The sequence below is a fragment of the Xiphias gladius genome, chromosome 16 (assembly GCF_016859285.1).
Source record: "Xiphias gladius isolate SHS-SW01 ecotype Sanya breed wild chromosome 16, ASM1685928v1, whole genome shotgun sequence".
In the NCBI taxonomy this organism is placed as follows: Eukaryota; Metazoa; Chordata; class Actinopteri; order Istiophoriformes; family Xiphiidae; genus Xiphias; species Xiphias gladius.
In genome coordinates, this window is record NC_053415.1 from 19,863,826 (window position 1) to 19,882,639 (window position 18,814).

An 18,814-nucleotide genomic window follows, 5' to 3' on the forward strand; every position below is an offset into this window, starting at 1 on the left:
GTGATAACAACATCTGAATAGGCACAGTATCGAGTCAGCACATTTACATGCTGATCAGCATGCCAGTCTTGAGTAATAAACTGAAGTGCGGTAAACAGTCAAAAATCAGGAACGTGCGAGCCAGTGTTTGAAATTCAATGTACAGTCATGCTTTTTGGTCTTTGCTGAGTTCGGGTCATACTGTATGTGTTAGATGCTGTGCTCAAGAGCTCACCCCAGTGGTACTGAAGCGTGTGTGTGTGTGTGTGTGTGTGTGTGAGTGTTTGCTTATGTGTGCGTGAGAGTTTGTGGTATTGAACTAGAATAAATGCTTAATGCATGTTTTCCTGTGTTTGTATATGTATCACACGGTTTGGGGGTTGTGCCAACATTATTTGTAACCTGCTGCAACACAAGCTGAAGTGTTGCCTCTGTTCGTGTTATTCGTGTCTCCACAGTGAACCAGGAAACCTGCACGAGTAATGTTCACAAACTGATTACCATGTGTTATGCACACGTTTTGTACCAATCTCAAATATGCCTGCGCTGTATCATGTTTCCTGTGGTATGTGCAGGGCCTGAGCAGTGTCTGCTCGTCAAAACAGAGCAGAAGAGGGCACAAAATTTGAGGCAGACACACTCTCAGGGTGTATGATGGCCTCTCTACTTGGATCTCAATGGTTGCTGCAGTCAGAGAGGCATCTTCAACATACCTCATTTAGTGTGATCACAGGACAAAAACCGGTTTGGCAGCCAGCAAGCTGGGAACATGGGCAAGGTGGACCATGTGGAATGCACGGGTTGTTCGAGCAGTACACTGCTGCCATACATAACACCCTGCTGCAGTCACTGTTAATGATTTGATTATTTACCAATTATTTTCTGTTTATAATACAGGTGTTCCTGTTGTGCTACTGTGGATTTTTCTAGTCATCCCCACTGAGTTTCAAGACATGATAAGTCATCGCTTTATTTTTGGGTGACAGGCATGTTTTCAAATCTATTCTGAGGTGTAGACATGTCAGGGGTGCACTGTGCAAACCCTGAAGACAGGCCCGTGGCATGTATCAATATGATGTGAATGTTAAGATGAAGTGACACACATGAAGTCTTAAAGAGCAGAGAAGCGTCGTTGGCTCAAGTGAGGTTTATTAGATTTTGCATGCATGGCAATAAATGGAGTTTAACTTGCAGAAATACTAAAAAGGCAAAGTCAAAACATAAAGACAGAATGTGCATTCCTTTTTTTTTTTCTTTGACAGTTGGGCACTGAAAATCAAGTCTGACTTCCTCAACTTGAAATACTACTTCAGTTCTCCTTAGAGAGTCTTCTGACCCAGCTGTAATTGGTTAAGATTTAGCCGTTTTGCCACTGAAAACTCTCTCATCCATCTCTGGACTCTTGTTTGGTGTATCCATGACAACAGGACACGTACATAATAGTTTGCCAGGATAATATCATATGCTGAGTTAAACAAACGCCGTCATTTAGAGTTAGATTGTAACCTTTGACGTGGCTCAGAGTCTGGGATACTGATTTACATCCTCAGTGAGAGTCTCATGGCAGCAGGCACACATTTAACACTGACTCAACTCCATTGTGCCATTGTCAAGCCAGTAATATACCGTCTGATCCTGCCGGACGTAAACCACGGGCCTGCGCGGTTTCCACCTCTGCTCTGACTTGGAAGCGGACCACAGCGGATTCTCACCGGGTGACCCTCTGCTCACTTCCGAGCGCTGTTCATCCCTCAGTCACATGTAGTGACAGTGGGACGTCACTACATATTACAAAACATGGATATCTTTTTGTTTTTTATTATTCATCTGTATTATCATAAGACACAAAAACCTCACATGACTTTTTCCGTTCTCTGCCATTGCGTGGTGTTGACAAGCCTTGTCACTGTCTGTTAACATGATCATATTTCTTGCTAAACAAAACATGAAAGATCATAAATTCTTAACTGGTTGTCATGATAGACCTTGACAGTGCCGGCATCCTTATCAGTGGATGGAATATTGTTCCATGTCACATCCAAGCAAGGATCCAGTAACTACGCTTGAAAATAATGCCCGCATTTACTTACATATTATCACAAAACATTGTCACAGTCAGCTGTTGCCATTATTTTTAGTTAATTCTTTGTTTGTTGGGTTGAACTGTTCGAATTAGACATTGGATGTTTGTACGAATGTAGTTCAGCTGTAATTGAATTTTTTTGTTTTTAATTTATCTTTAGTAACTCCGGAAGAACTTAGTTAATTACTTTTGACTTAAACACTGTCACAGTCAACTGTTTGCATTATTTGCAGTTAATTTTCAGTTTGGGTATATAGTGCATTGGCTTGACTGTAAATCACAGGAACAGGTAACTTCCTGCTAGATTGTAAGCAAAATGTGAGAGTAATGTTGTACTAATGAGGACTGTGATTGATTAGTTTCTAGCTCAAATGAAATGGTCCTCCTCTGACACTGTATTGTAATGACATAATATAGACACACACCACAGAAAAATCACGTTATTTGATGTAGAAAAAACAAATCAAACTGCTGTCTTGACAAACTGTGATTTCCAGCTATGATATGAGCTCCCGCCCCATGTGAAGTTGACACAGGAGCCTTTGTATTGCTTTGTTTTAGGTGGGGACAGTGCCCTAAGGCACATGGAAAAGCACTGGGAGGATGTCATACCTGTCGAGAGGTTCAGATACAAACGTGACAACAGTGAAGTGCCTTTTAGAGTGATTTCTTGAAGAGCTCCAGGCACATACAGCAACAACATTCATCCAGGTTTACACTTTAAGTTTTATTAATAAGCAACTCAATTTTTTTTATACAGTTGCCTGTATTTCATATTTTCTGATTCAGTTTAGCTTTTTTTCTTTTCTTTTTGGCTTGTTGGGTTGAACTGCTAAAGTTAGACATTTGAAGTTTTTATGAATGAAGTTCAGCTGCAACTGAATTTTTTCTTCTTAATTTATTTTAAGTGACCCTGGAAGAACTTAGTTGATTACTTTTGACTTAAAAAGTCTTTAATCTTGTAGTGCTTCTAGTCTGACATGTGGACTTATCTTCCACTCCTTCGCATCTGTCTCATTTCAACCCTATCTTGTATTGACACAGTGATAACTTGTGTGTCCATAAAAGAAGCCTAATTAGACCTAATTGCAGATGCTGTGGGCGAGTGTGTAGGGTCCTCACTGTTTCCCTGCGGCTTGGCAGATAAGGGCAACAGAACTACGTGCCAGCTGCCGTTTGATCAGATATTATTAGGGCCTATTGTAGGGAGGTTTGACATTACATGAGCCATGCACCCAGAGTGCTCAGAACTCTGCAAGCTCAGAGAGGACAATCCTCATGTTTGTTTTTTCCTAAGCTCTAAAGCTGTGCTTGGCTGCTGGTGTTTATGTAGACAAGCTTTGGATCACAACCAGCGTCACCGATATTTTAAAAAGCCAGGCAAGGATAGGTGAAAAGTAGACGTAAAAAACAGCATGAAGCATCGTTGGAGTGGGATGATATGTTTGAATAGATTTCCAGTGGAAAAACACATGGCTTTCCTCTATTCCCCAACAGTGTTCTGCCTGTCGGTGCCTGTCTCCACCCAAGGAATGAGCACCTTTACTGGCTCTGTGTTGGGTAGACTACAAATAATTAATCAGATCAAATGGTGCTCTGGCGTCATCTTACTCATGTATAATCCAGCAGTTCCTTTAAATGTTAAGATGGCACTGTCATTTTTTTCCTTGCGTGACAGGCTAGACAGTGCAGCTGTGATTCTCATCCAGCAAGGCCTCTGAATTACTTTGACCTTGTAGTGTCAACACTGGCTTTTGCCAACGCAGAACTGCACTTTACCCCAGAAAGGTACTGTTTTCCCCCTTGGTAAGTTGTGGTGACAAGTTTCAGTTTAGTTTGTGCCTATACTTGTGCGCGGACATTAGTTTTGACAGCTTGAGGTCTGCCGCATCTCAAAAAAATTGGAAAGCCTTCAAGGATTCCCGAAAAACCAGCCAGCTAACAGTAAGAAAATCAACTACATAGGTCAGAGTTTTGTTTGAGTGAAGAGAATACTTGAGTATGTTTGACCAACAACAATACAGTCCCCTTTCACCAGCCATGCACGGCTCAGCCCTTGGGAAAGCGGGGACTTGGAAAATGGGACTTTAAAATAGCTCATGTATTTCATCTCTGTGTCTCATATATGAACTGGCTTCTATTAACAGCAGGGTCAGACTTTGTCAGGATGTTTTATTTTTTTTTCACAATCCTTAATTTCCTATTTGTTGGCCCTCTTGCTTCTGTGAGGTTCTGGTCACGCCTCTGAAGTATTTGTTACATAACTTCCCTGCCTAGTCTACATAATAAATATATTTGCTCAACAGTCAGTATGCAACTCTTGTCAGATACAATGGATGTGTGCACTGTTTGTTTTAGCGCTCATTGTTGTCTTAAACAGTATTTGGCTAACCTTGGCTGTGGCCCTGGTTCTAGGCACTCTCACTTTTTAGAAAAGCTGCTTGCCAAAAGTTTAGGGCCGCAATGATTCAGTGCTCTCTGACTACAGAACTTTTCCCCCCAGCTCTCAATTGTAAAAGTGTCTCAAGACTGAAGGATGGACTGGCTTCACATTCTCAAGTATTGCATAAGAATTTGCTTGAAGAGACTTATTTATATATTTTCTGTCTTCACTTGGTTTGTTTTTCTTCATGGATGCAAGTTATTTTGATTGCGCTGGCTCTTCCTGCAGGTGTTGAACAAGTTGCAAATGTCTAACACAGTGGAGCAGAAACGGGCTTAGTGACCTTCATGTCTCTGATTTCTTTCTTTTGTCTTCTGTCCTAGTGTGGGTGTTCCCTGGCTGCTTGCCTACTTCTGACTCCATTGTAGTGTTTGGTCTGGCTGTTGTTGAATAGCTTGTGCTAGTTTTTTTTTTTTTTTTGCCTTAAAATTGCAACACAAAGTCATGTCATGTAATTTGTTTATCAAATCAAGTTTTTGTGTCATATGCCATCTAAACGTCATTTTCTTGTTCTGTGTTGACTTCTGTTTGTACATTGAGTCTACATTTATGTCCAAAACATGTGTATTGATAGGATGGCACTATTTTATATGTGAAGGATCATCCACTGTAGGCTGCAGAAGTCATTTTGTTTGGGCTTTTTACTTGAACTTTTCTAGGTAATAAGGTTATTGCTATTGATTTTAATGTTTCTGTCCCAGTTGTGTTGAGTTGGGGGATTCTCGTGTTGTTCAGTTATAGGATGAGCTGAAGAGAAAATTCCCCTTGGCATTTGGTACCACTTCCCTCCCCCGTCTCTTTTGTTATGATTTTCCTTGCTAATGTCCTCCTATTCATTGTATCCCCTCATTCCTCTCTCCTTTCTTACAGGTCCCCGAGGTGATCAGCAGTATTCGCCAGGTGTCCAAATCAGCCCTAAAGGAGGACGCCAAGCCTAAACCGGAAGCTGACGAGGCCTTCTACAACTCCCAGAAGTATGAAGTGCTTTACTGTGGCAAGGTAGAAATCTCATGCATACGCCTCAAATATATGGTGTGTTTCGATTTAATGAGGTCATTGAATGAATGCCGATTGATTTAAAAGGTGACAGTTGGGCACAAGAAGGCTCCATCCACCCTCATCGATGATTGCATCGATAAGTTTCGTCAGCATGAGGTTGAGCGCAAGCGCCTGCGACTGCTCAACGGTCAGCGAGGGTCCACGGAGAGTGGCCCTGTGGAGTTCCTCATAGGGGGAGAAGGAGACCCACTCTCCTCTGTTCTGAATCAGGGTATAGAAGACCTTGATGTCCCTGGAGTGGAGGACATGACTGGAGGTGGAGGTAAAGGCCTTGTGCAAATTGAGGATTGGGAAAAGTTGTTTTATTTAGCAGGCTTGTCATTTTTAGCTGGTTAATTATGATCTGGAAAAATGCTCAGATGATAATATGGTCAAAGTGGAAAAAAAATCATTGTGTGCCAGCAACATTAATCTGAATAAACACTCATGTGTATCTCTGTCTGATACACAGCTAAAGGCCTCTCCAGCAGCGCCAGTCAAAGCAGCCTGCGAGGAGCGTTCCCGGAGTGCATCCTGGAGGACTCTGGATTTGAGGAGCCTCAGGAGTTTCGCACGCGCTGCAGCAGCCTGGCAGGGAGTCTGCAAAAGAAGCCGGGGGAAGGTGTCATGTTGGGTCCCACGCGCCGCAGACATGCTAGCGCACCAAACCATGTTCAGCCGTCTGATGCAGACAAGAACCGCACTATGCTCTTCCAGGTACAGGAACTTTAATAAAGAAAAGTGCAGTTCATTTCCATGAAAAGCAGCGATGTGCTGTACCTTTGCTGATGTCTTTTATTTTTAGATTCTGCATAGCAGTTCAGAGGTATCCTATCTCCGAGTCCAGTTAACCGTAGACTCTCAGTCCATTAAAACACTGAGGGGATTATCATCACAATACTGTTCTCTCATTAAAAACCTGTGGCTTAGTATGCTCTCAAGTACCTGACCAGGACCAAGGAATCTATTATATTAGAATTACAGTAATTTACAGTGAACTAAAAGGAATGAGTACTTTGTGGGAGTGTGGAATAGATGGACAACATACAAGTTACAGTTGAACTGAGTCATAAGAATATTTGATTCTCTTTGGATTTACTCCAAAATTGCAGTGTATGTTAAGTTTATAGTCAGAACTCTAAATATACTCCTTCGTCAATAAGATGGATGTGTTTCTTTTTTTTTCACTACTGCCAAGTCCTATTTTGTCTTGAACTTGAACTACAGTCTCTCTCACCAGAAAACCAAGTGCTTGCCAGCGCTGTTTTTTGGTTGAAAACCTCCCTGCATTCGGCTCAGCCTCTGAGCTTGTTGTGACTGTAAATCATTTTTACGTGCATGTGGCTGGCAGTTCTAATGTACAGACTAGCTCGGCCCTGTGTTACTTTTCAGTTAAAAAGGCTGTAACTACCTGAATAGAATTTGTGACTGCAGCGCGACTCCTGTTAAAAACATAAGACCGCTGCTTTATGAAAAGCATGCAGGCGGCAGAGTGAGCCAGCTCACATTCCTGACACACCATGCACATTTCCTCATGAAGCTAATTTTAAAAACTAGAGCGCAACGCTCAATGTGATACTCTACATAGCAGTCAATTATGGGAAAAATCATTGGTGCATACTAGTTGACCTTGATTTTGAGTGTGTGTGAGTGTGTTTTCGTCTGTCATTGAATGGGTCTCAGCATAGTCATAGTCCTTGACATGACACATACTTGACACTGACCTGACACTGACTTAACTTATATCCATGATCTGCAAAAAGTATGAAGATACTGTTGTTTGTGTGAGTACTTTTTTTGTGTATCTGTATGTGTTCTTGCATGAATCTTTCTGACTAAAATATACTTTTGCGTTTCACAGGTGGGGCGTTTTGAAGTAAACCTCATAAGCCCAGACAGTAAAACAGTGGTGCTGGAGAAGAACTTCAAAGATATCTCATCCTGCTGTCAGGTTGGTTTATTTTTAATTGCTGTATTTACACTAAAAGCCTCGCTCTCGTGTCTCTGCTGCAGGAGGGTAGGCTCAGACAAATTTTCTGTATTTCTTTTCTAGACATCTAATGTATTAGTGCCTGTCTCGAGAGTGCAGCAGGCTTTTTTATATTCAATCCTTAATTTGATGGAAAAGTACATCTTTATCAGTGATGTAGAAATATGTTCTTTTTTTGCTGCCCGATGCAATCACATTTCTTTCCTGCATAAAGATAATGTAGTGTCTAGAATGAGCAGTCAATGAGTAGTCATTTTATTAGTTAAATGGAAATGGAGAATGTTAGTTATGGTTTTATGACGTCAGTGACATGTGCTGTACTTAGTTGCAGCTTTATCATTTGCATTGCTGGACTGACTACAAAGTTACAAACGTATGGCCTTCCCTTGCTGAGATTAATCCTAGTTTCCTGTTTGTCTTGACTTTGACACAGGGTATCAAGCAGACTGACCATTTTGGATTCATCTGTCGGGACCAATCAGAGTCTGGTCCCAGTCAGTATGTTTGCTACGTTTTCCAGTGTGCCAGTGAGTCCCTGGTGAGTCACATGCACACAAAAGATGTAAATGAAAATTGCTTCATCCTTTTCTCTTAACCCAATATTTTTATTTTAATCTCTACTAAAATATCTGTGTTTTCCGTCTGTGTGTGTGTGTGCGTGTGTGTGTGTGTGTGTGTGTGTGTGCGCACATATCTCTCTTGTCCCCACGTTTGACTGTGTCAGGTAGATGAGGTGATGCTGACGCTGAAGCAGGCCTTCACTACAGCAGCAGCCTTACAAAGCAACAAAACCCAGATCCAGCTATGTGAGGCCTGCCCCATGCATGATCTTCACAAGCTCTGCGAGCGGATTGAAGGTAAACCATGTCAAAACAGTCACACACCCAGAACTTCTATCTGGCTTGACTAATGAATATTTTGATATATTCAGAGTTAAGCGAAATTTAAGAGCATACTTATTTCCTCTTCTGTTTCTAGGTCTCTACCCACCCAGAGCAAAGCTAGCCATCCAAAAATATCTGTCCCAGCTCACTGACAATGAGCAGGCAGAGATTTTTGAGCGAGTTCAGGTAAGGTTCAGCTCTGCTTAGAGAAAGCACACTTTTTACCTGAAAAACTAGTGACATATTAACAGTTTTCTGGAGATTGATTGCTAGAAACATTTTATTTTTACACATGTTGCATCTGCTTTAAAACACTTTTTTTTTTTTTTTTTTAAATCCATCTTGGGTTTTGAATGTTTGTGTGTCCATTTCTGCAGAGATTGAAGCCTGGGTCAGACCAAGAAGAGAATGAGCTGGTGATTCTCCATCTGAGACAGCTCTGTGAAACCAAACAAAAGTCCCATCTTCACATTGGAGAAGCCCCTCAGGTTAAACCTTTACCTGTAGATGATGAAAAACAAGACTAGGTCAAAACATAGTATATGGCATCGTATATGGCTTATATATAAGTATGAAATAGGGACTGAAATGTGTCCCATGAAGACCACATGTTAACCAGCAGTCAGTTCCAAGCCATTTCCAAGCTGCTGCTCTGCACTGCTAAAATCCTGAATTTATAACCGAGATGTCGACTGACAAACTCACCACACACATAAATTAAAGACAACAGCTGTGCGGTGATTTCAGCTATATTTACTTGTAAAATGATCACACAGAGAGAAAGTCAGAAGCTCGTACACGTCTGTGTCAGCAGCCATGCGGTCAGTTGAATGACATGCATAGAGAGGTGTGGCTACGGGGGGAAAGCGGGACCTCGCTTTCGCTAAGCAGTACTGGCAACTCTCTTCTATGGAAAGTAGCCAAGGTTTGTCCAAAAAGTTGCTAGATTTGTCTCTGGGGGCTTGTGTGACGAAAAGTCGCTAAAGGGCTGTGAAAAGTTGGTAAATCTAGCGACAAAGCCACTAAATTGGCAACACTGCATGTAAAAGCCCCTCTGATGACGTAGTAGAAACTGTTTGCGCCAATTCAATTTGAAAGAGCCAAGGCCAATGGGGAAACACTCGGCTGTCTGTGTCACACCAATGGTGTAACTTTATCACTCACTCACTCACTCAATCACGCACTCACACATAGACAAAAATCACAGACCAAAAAAATGTAAAGCATAAATTTCATTCCTGTATCACAAGAGCAGAGATGAAGCTCCCACAGATTCTCAGTTGTAGTTTGATTTCTGAGGTTTTACTTTAACTTTACTGGAGAAGCCACAGAGAAAGTTAGTACCTCATTCACATCTGTGGAAACTGCCATGCGGTCAGTTGAATGACGTGACCTTGCGCTCGCGGGGCAATACTGGCAACTCTCTTCTATGGAAAGCAGCTAAGGTTTGTCCAAAAAGTTGCTAGATTTGTCACTGGGTGCTTGTGTGAAGAAAAGTTGCTAAAGGGGTGTGAAAAGGGTTGTATGCTCTTTCTCACACACACACACACACACACACACACACACACACACACACACACACACTCACACTCACACACACAGTGTGTGACAGAATTAAAGTAAAAACATTTTTACTGAAATGTCTTAAAATCAAATGGTATAGTGTGAAAACCTAAAGAGTCTTTAAGGGCCTTTAGGGCCTTTATGTAAAGTTAAACACTTCCCATCTGAATGCATAATGTTCCTGGATAAGACCCAAGCTGGTTATCAGTTGCATCACTGTTACATTCCATAAGTTGGTGAAGGGAAGAAAAAACTGACTTCTATAGTATGATCTAACCTGAAGGGGTTGTATGCTAAATATTATCACTTAAATGGCAGAACTCCAACAACAGTTCAACTGTTATTTAGGTAATCGGCAGCCCTATGCTCTTCCTTGCCGCCGTGGCCATGTATGGGTACACTGATTTTGTAAACTTACTAGTCATTGCAGGCACATTTTATTAATTATTTCTGTGATGATTTTTCTTCTGTCCTCTGTCCTTTGTCGTCGTCTCACAGAATGCAATAAACAACTCGGCAGCAGGAGATGGGACAGCCACCAGCAGTCGCTTCAAACTTGATATTCTCAAGAATAAAGCACGCACCTCCCTCACCAACTCTCTAGAGAACATCTTTGCAAGGGTGGGTGTGAGCAGAGAGGGTTTTTTTAAAAATACATTTCCTTCTCTGCCCCCACATTTTATCTTAATTTAACTTACTGCTATTATTTTATCTTCACAATTTCTCTCTTTCTCTCAGTCTATCCCTATCTCTGTGTCTTATTTCTCCACCCCAGACAGAATATAGTCACTGTGCTGTGTACCTTCTTGTGTCCTCCAGATACAGTCTTTGTATCAGTTGCTGTTTCTGTGTCATTGTTATCCAGGGGATTTGGATTGACCCATATCTGCCAGTGAGACAGCAGAATAATTCCTTAATAGAAGGATCCAGGCAATCTGAGATCTATACTGCCATCTGTTATTGTGTCAGAGACTTACCTAAACACATGCACTGTTGATTTCAGGAAGTCAGGAAATTCGTGTCCCTTTAATTTGTCGCCATTTAAGATTTTTTAAATTTATTGCTAGTCAGTCTCTTACCATTGCCTTGACAATACCAACAATCCTTTTGTCAAGGACAGAAAAAAACGGTTTGTATTTCCAGAACCTTTTTCATGTTGTGTAATCACCTCTGTCACCAGGGTGCCAGCCGAATGCGGGGCCGCTTGGGAAGCATGGGAAACATTGGCAGTTTTGAAAGAGTAAGTGTCCTTTAGGAGGAACCACAGATTTTTTTTTCTTTCCTTCCCAGGGCTTCACTCAGGGGACTCTGGGAATTCTCACTTTTTACTCAGTGTCTTTTAAAAGTACGTTATGTCCCAACTCTGTCCTCAGGAAAGGAAGATAAGCATGCTTTCGCTTTCATCAGTGTCAGCAGTTGGAGGCTCCCAGCAGTGCTCTTTCTCACGTAGATACATGATCCTGCACTGTATTATTCCCACATAGTTTAATGATGAAGCTGCACTGGCCAAAAGACAGAAATCCTGCAGCAGGGAGTGTGTTTGTTTGCAGAACTGTCCATGAACCATTTGGGAGTGTTGACTCCACTGCGTCACTGCTGTGCAGAATGTGGAGCGAGGGTGTGATGTGGTCCCTCTGACACCCCATCAGTCAGAATGGAGTTAAAAGAGTCCTCCGCTGATTTAGCATTGCACTCCTGAAACAATATCAGACTCATGATGGACGTTTCAAATGAGATGATCAAAATCGATGCAACGGAACCAGATAAACTGTCTTTTTTTCCCTTTCTGGTCAAAACCTGGTGCCTACATCACTTACAATGCAACTCTATCTCCAACAGTTCGGTCAGTGATTCGGGTGTGTTCGAGGCCAATGTAGCCTTGAGCCACTAGCCTCAAGCAGAGATGGGATTTTGCGCAGCTCCCTCTAAAAGCACAAAAGGCTTTATATAACTTTTTGGGAACATCCAGGAGTAGATAGACTTTAATGTGTAAAACCTGTGGAGTTCCCCTCTAAGGATGTGTTGCTGATGATGTTAAACACACAGAGACATGAAATAGACCCTCCCCGATTTCATGTGATTTTTACTTTGCCTTTTGCGTCAGTCATGTTATGCCAGATTTTACTGTAAGTAGGAACCGCCAATTGAGCAAAATAAATTCACATCAGCCTTCAAGTGGCAGCTCCAAGTGATGGGGTATTTTACTGAGCTGATATATCTCTTACTTTCACCAAATCCACCAATACTGGCTGTTGTAGATTTATGAAAATCAAATCAAATCATTCATAGTCACAGTGACACACACAGCCCTACTTATGGGGAGCAAATAATGTTAATTTCATGAGCAACTTGTGTATCTTGAGGATGTCATCCTTTTGTTGTTTCTATGTAAAAATAACAATGAATTACTACATACGCTGTGTATTATTTATAAGGAGAATCTGGTGTTTTCACTTTCAAGGCTCACCTGTGCGCTCCCCCTACGTTATATTATATATCTTACAGTCAGAAGAATGTTGTTTGCCTTGTAATTAAGCGAGCAAGTAGTCATCTGGGGATTGTGTCAGGATGCCGATGGCCTGGCAGGCAGGAAATCCAAGTCAGGATGTCCAGTTTTGCGTCTGCTGAGCCATGCCTGTCCTGGCTTCCTCTTCTTAGCCCTGTCATAGGACACAGTGCGCTGCATGTGTGTCTGATCTGAGCCACTTCATCTTATCAGAGTTTCCTAAAATGTCCAAATCACAATTAAGCCATTCAGCTGATAGCAATATCTACTGTGATTTACATGTGTGCAACAGATGAACAGACCTTTTGCAATCTGCAATGTGATTAGTGGTGCAAGGACTTTAGTGATAGTGACAGTAGCTCGAATAGACGTTTCAGTTTTTTAAAAATTTCTCGACGTGTATTGAAAGAAGCAGCTCAGATATCGCTGAACATCTCCTGTCAGGTCATATCTTGGAGAGGGAGGTCTCTAAAAGTATGAAGCGAGGAGATTGGAGGGTTTTCATGTGGAGCTGAGTCGCTGAGATTCTCCCCACCAATAGTGCGTGATGCAGTGAGTCACAGGACATTGTCCATTAGAATACAATGGGTGTGGGAGTTGTACGGTTAGGCATGAGGCAACAGTGAGTCTAAGAGTGTTGAGCGGAAAGTTGAACCTGGAACGAGTCTTTCTGTGGGGTTTCATTGGCTAGGTGAGTGCAGACCTGTAACTTGAGTCACTGAGAGTTTTGTTTGGCTTTGAGCGTTGCCTCTTAAGTAGAATTACTAGCTGTGTGTGGTTTGACTTCCAAAGTAATTTAGAGTGATTTTGAATCGGAATTTTGCTTAAACTCATGTTATTGACCTGCACAGCTATACAGAATCAGAAAATACTGATCTGTAAAGCCAGATACATCAGAAAATCCAACCATACTAAAAAATCTAGACACAAAATCTCATAAATGTTCATTACTCTCACAGGGTTTCACTCAGGCACTGACATCGTTCTCCCTTTCACGTTTTTTTCCTACTCAGCAGGATGAGGAATCGCCTGGTCACTCCCCTCCAGGTTCCCCTCCTGCTTTCCCTGACGACGACCCGGAGGGCGGCCTGCAGTTCCGTCGGCGCGCCCACACCTTCAGCCATCCACCTGTGAAGAAGCGCATCTCTTTCGAGGGACAGCTGGCCGGCCAGAACAGACAGGCTCCGCTGCGCAGACAGCAGTCTATTAACCCAGAACTGCTGCAGAGCAGGTAACTCGCACCTCACCTATCAGTCACTATTGCTAGTTTGAACCTTTGGGAGGCGAGTCAGTCAAGTTGCAGGAATCGGTGAGTGAATTGTACTGACATATTTCTGCAACGGTTAGCTGTTGTGTATTGCTGGAAGACATGGCTAATGCTAACTTTGCTCAAAAATCAGAATCTGTTGCTTCTCCTTTAATCAGTTTCACACTAACTAAATATTTAGTTGACCTTTAATGTTCACTCAGACAATGTAATCTATTTGCAGCACTTTGATCAGTCCTAAATCTCTCTACCTCCTTCTCTACTATCCTTGAACAATAGCATCACAAGTTTCCTGTCACTGTTTTGATCCCTCATGAGTTCCTCCTTGTTTTTCTGTGCTCCGAACCAGAAGGCCTATTCTTTTGTGTAATGTTTGTCTTTCATTTGTGGGGATTTCACGTTTGGCTCGCCCAGTCCCGTGGCTGTCCCGAGAACGCGCAGCGTTTCGGAAAGCGAGTCCTCCTTCAGCCTCCCCTCCTCCTTCTCCGCTCCCATTTTCCTGAAAAGCTTTTACCAGGGCTCACTGGGCTCCCTGAGCTCCCTGGCAGACAGTGGGAACTTCAAGAGGTGAGAGGGGTTCTCAGACAAACCCCCCTGCTTAGACCCAAACACAGCAGCCAGGGACTTGACAAAGAGGATGAGATGGGTGGGAAGGACGAACTATTCTTTGCTGGGATGGCAGTAGCCGCATACATGTTGGCTGTCGAAACCTTTTAACAACCGCCTTTTTTGTCTCTGTATCTTTGTACTCTTTTCCTGTCTATTCACAACAACTTTTTATTATTAGAAATACTTTCCAGCTATTTCTTTTTTTCCCCATCGTCTCTGCAGCTGGACCTTCGCTCTTCCTGTTTCGCTCAGAAGCAGAAGGGGATGCTGAGACGCGCCTCTCTTGTCGCATTTGCATGTGAATTTGAAGCTTTTTTTGCACGGCAAAACTGTATTTAACCTGAGCCCTGAGCCTTTGTTAACCGCATTTCACACTTGTGCAATCACCTTTCCTGACCAGTGGTATTCACAGTGCCTTAGGATTGCTACTCTAAGCATCATGCTGATTCAGTTCAGTGATGTATTTATTTTGAAAGGTTGCTGTCAGTGTTCAGCTGCACTTATTAATCAACTAGTATAATATGTTCAGGACAACATGACATACCTGGGTTTGCCTGAGAGTCTTCTCTCCTCGCGCTGCCTTGAAAGGGTCTGGATGTCTGGATGGCAAAAAGTACAGGTTAACATTTCCATTATGAAAGAGATTATGTGGAGCCGACCATTGTCAAATGTCATTTCCACAGCATGTTTTTCTCTGACAGCGATCCAATCTCCAGAGCAATTGCACCGATAATGCAGAAAAAGGAGTAAGAAATGCTTTTCCAGCACACGTTGCCTGCAATGATGAATAAGAATAGGTTTAAAAGACAGTTTGTTGAAAAGCCCTGACCGACTGGATATTTAAGTCTGTCAACATGTTAACATGTTCACTTTCAGGCTTGCTTTCGGTTGTTCTGTGAGATAACCATATCCCAGTGACTTTCATGTGACCAAAGAGGTGATGTTAAATGTCCAGAAGAGCTGTAAGAGCAAAATTGTTGTCTCACTGGCATTTGTCTTAATCTACGGACACTTCCTGTTTTTCATTGCCCACATGATCAGACAGGCACTCGGGTGCTGACCGAGTTTATTATCCACTGGAACTATCAAGTGAACCTGGGTGCGTGACATAAAAACCTTGTTTATTTAACATGTAACAGCTTTGTTTTGTTTTTTTTGCTTTTTTAATGTGTGTATGCAGGGATTGAAATAAAAATTTAGCATCCACTCTGGATTTCCATGAGTCAAAATGGTTGTACTCTATAAATAAGCCAGATCCAGCGTTTCCACATATTTATTCATACAGATACATAATATAATATATATGTAACATTTCATTTCAATGCTGTTCATGCACTGCATTGACATTAAATATATCTTTGGAAAGATAAAAAGTGGGAGAGGAAGAGACTGAGCAAAAACCATGATGTGGTTCTTTTACTGTAATATTTCAGACAACTGCATTATGATAAAAAGTGTCACATGTACAGTATAAGTAACCAAATCTTGCCCAAAGGATTGTGAACTTTCTTGTCTGCTGTCATTGTACTTTTTTTTTATTGTTTTGGCCTGTTGGGTTGCTAGTTGCATGGTGCAAAAAATGGGATTTGACTTTTAATATACCACAAATGTAAATTATGCTAATATGCATAATAGTGGCGCTGTATTTTTATTTTTATCTATTTATTTTTTTCTATTATCACTTTCGACCTTTCCTTTTAATTTCACTCAACTCTTTTTCATAAAGCACACCTGTAGTATGTCGACACAAATAGCAGGTGGACTTCACACACCCTCACGGTCTTCGCACGCATGGCCAACCACTGGCTGTTGTGGTTGCACCATCAAAATTGGCCCTTTAAGATTCGGCTGAGCACTGACCAAGTGTTTTTTACTAACTTATAACTGGTTTTTACCCACATTTAGCGAGTTGGTAGGCCGGCTGCATATTATGAAAATGTGAAACAAAAGTGATATTAGAAAACCGAGTTTTCTTCTCTTCTTAAAAAAAAAAAAAAAAAAAAAAAAAGCTACTTCTTTTCCAGAAGCACGCATGTTCACTGTGGCTGTTTGTGTGGCTGTTGTTTGTTGTCATTTTTCATACTAAAGTGAGCAGCTGCTTTATTAACATGGATATTGGGAATCAGTCAATACCTGCCACATGTTTTTCTTCAGTATGTTTAAGGTTCATCTTAAGCGTTTCTCATCAGTCAGGAGAAGCTGAGATCAGAAGCTTTTATAAGGTTTTCTTGTGTCAGAGTTTAGATGGACGTGTGCTCGTGAACTGAAGGAAGTGCGCGTGTGTGTGTGTGTGTGTGGGGGTGTGCCTGCATTTGTGAAAGAGTGCTGAATGAGTGTTGATGTAAGATGACACCCGACTGATTTATCGGGTGTCTGTGACGCTGATGTCTTCTCTCATAGCAATGGGGAAGGCAGGAAGAGGACACTGTCTGGCTGCAGCAGTGACTCAGTGAGTGGAGGTCTCCCTCAGACCCCACGCAGGGTCTCCTGGAGACAGAAGATCTTCCTGAGGGTCGCCTCGCCTATGAACAAGCCGTCTGCATCCATGCATCACCCAGGTCTGGTAACACAATCCCCCCTCTAGCAGTTCAGGCAAAGCACAACATGATGCACAATGAATAAGCTCTGAATAATCTACAAGTGCATAGAAAATGAGTACAATTCAGGGGGAACATTTGATTCTTTAGGAAAATTACGTTTCTGAAACTTTGGACTTTAAAATTGCATGCCTATATGTGAAAAGCAGTAAGGGTTGAAAGGAAGGAGGTATTTCCCCACTTCATCCTTGTGAGATAAACACTGATAAAGGAGCTTGTGAAATTAATCCTCCTACCATTGCCGGTTTTTTTGTAGCTAGCAGATTACTCCCAGATTCAGGGAATCAATAACATCTTGGCTAACAAACATCACAAAATTGAAGAAGTCATTTTTACTTTGTAAATGTTTGCTCTTTTAAACAGTGCAGTGGTCTCAAGTCAAATCGGAATAAAAGTGGTGATGCAGTGAAAAATCTGATGACATGACTTCCTCAGACCTCCTGAATACACGCTTTTATATTATACGGCTTTATCCAAAGAGCTTTACAGTTCCAGTAATATTTCCTCTTTTTTAACCCAAACAGCAACCTGAATTTTAAGTCAAACTGACAGCTCTGGTTTTGGCTCCACCAACTCCTCATAAAATCTCTGGCTCTTTAGCTGCTAAAGGGCCCACTTTCTTCACCAACTAGTTGCTATATTTGTTTGTTGTGTGGTGCTGCTCAGTTAGTGTTACAATGGGTTTATCAGAGATGTTTTTGATTAGTCTAAACCATACGACAAATATGCTATGATACCAAAACAGTAAGTTAAAAGAGGCTACAAAGCTCTGTAATGCTGCAGAGTAGGGTGATAATTCCCTGTGGACTCATTATTGCACACAAGCCCTTTAATATCACACATAGTCATTAGATTAATTATTCATACAGAAAAATAGTGACTTAAAATATATATTTTCCATGTTTACTTTCTACTGATGTTTTTGGATGCTGTGTTTTAGACCACTCTGATACAAAGGAGCTGTTGCCTCTCTCTCCTCGCACCTTGGACTCAAGTCTGGACCCTTTGGGGCATCTGCTACCGCTGACTGGTGACCCCCTGTCGGGGGAGAGGCCTAAGAAGACGGGGTCTGACTACCGGGCCCTCTGGAAGACTGCCATCCACCAGCAGATCCTCCTGCTGCGCATGGAGAAGGAGAACCAGAGACTGGAGGGTGAGCATCAGTCACTACTGTGCACATAAAGTATGGTAACCACCCTGGAACAAATCCTTGCTTTGGTCATATGAATGACAAATATGAAGAACACGATGTCTGTGGTCTTGTTGTGACGAGATCATTCAGTATTTGCTGTTTAAAGAATTTGTTTCTCTGCAGACACTGTCGGTATTTATAATTTGTCATGAGGCTGTACTTGTTGAAATCTGCTCACACTGGAGCTTATTGTTAACATCTATCTGCGTATTTAGATAGTTATAACAGCGGGAACTTCCATTCCTGTCTTTTTTCCTCACCTATAATCAAAGTTTCACAGTTTAACACTTAAAGTCTTGTCGTTCCAAACTGAGGCTTTTGGTTTCGGACTCTGAAGCACAGTTGTATTCACAGCAAAATGTGTTGATGTTGCATAATTGACATACATTTCAACACATGCAGATACACAAACTTACATACACTCAGTAGGTTAAAGTGCATGGAACTACTTCTCCTTTTATAGGAAATTAACAGTAACAGCACTGTTAGTTCAGAGTTCAGTAAAATAACAGGATATACAGTAGCTTTTGCAAAACATCGCCCTCTAATGGCCCAGGTAATTTAGGGTTCATGCCAAAGCTTTTTTTTCCTCGCCTCCCCTCACAACCATTTGTCCCTTAGCAGGAAGTTAAATGGAGACAGGAGAGTTAATAAAGAGGAGAA

General features: G+C 41.8%; 1 protein-coding gene across 4 annotated transcripts in view; it reads left to right on the forward strand.

Annotated features, from left to right (window-relative positions):
- tbc1d4 (TBC1 domain family, member 4) overlaps window positions 1-18,814 on the forward strand; it is a 29,132-nt gene that overhangs the window by 1,370 nt on the left and 8,948 nt on the right. For 2 of the 4 annotated variants that reach the window (XM_040147808.1, XM_040147809.1), the window contains exons 2-15: window positions 5,376-5,504; window positions 5,589-5,826; window positions 6,016-6,260; window positions 7,405-7,494; window positions 7,967-8,071; window positions 8,258-8,390; window positions 8,512-8,603; window positions 8,795-8,905; window positions 10,479-10,601; window positions 11,161-11,220; window positions 13,500-13,717; window positions 14,168-14,320; window positions 16,763-16,920; window positions 17,900-18,112. In XM_040147808.1, coding sequence (XP_040003742.1) covers window positions 5,376-5,504; window positions 5,589-5,826; window positions 6,016-6,260; window positions 7,405-7,494; window positions 7,967-8,071; window positions 8,258-8,390; window positions 8,512-8,603; window positions 8,795-8,905; window positions 10,479-10,601; window positions 11,161-11,220; window positions 13,500-13,717; window positions 14,168-14,320; window positions 16,763-16,920; window positions 17,900-18,112 — 2,068 coding nt within the window. The remainder of the gene's footprint in view (window positions 1-5,375; window positions 5,505-5,588; window positions 5,827-6,015; window positions 6,261-7,404; window positions 7,495-7,966; window positions 8,072-8,257; window positions 8,391-8,511; window positions 8,604-8,794; window positions 8,906-10,478; window positions 10,602-11,160; window positions 11,221-13,499; window positions 13,718-14,167; window positions 14,321-16,762; window positions 16,921-17,899; window positions 18,113-18,814) is intronic. The other 2 variants (XM_040147810.1, XM_040147811.1) reach the window with 1 other exon arrangement.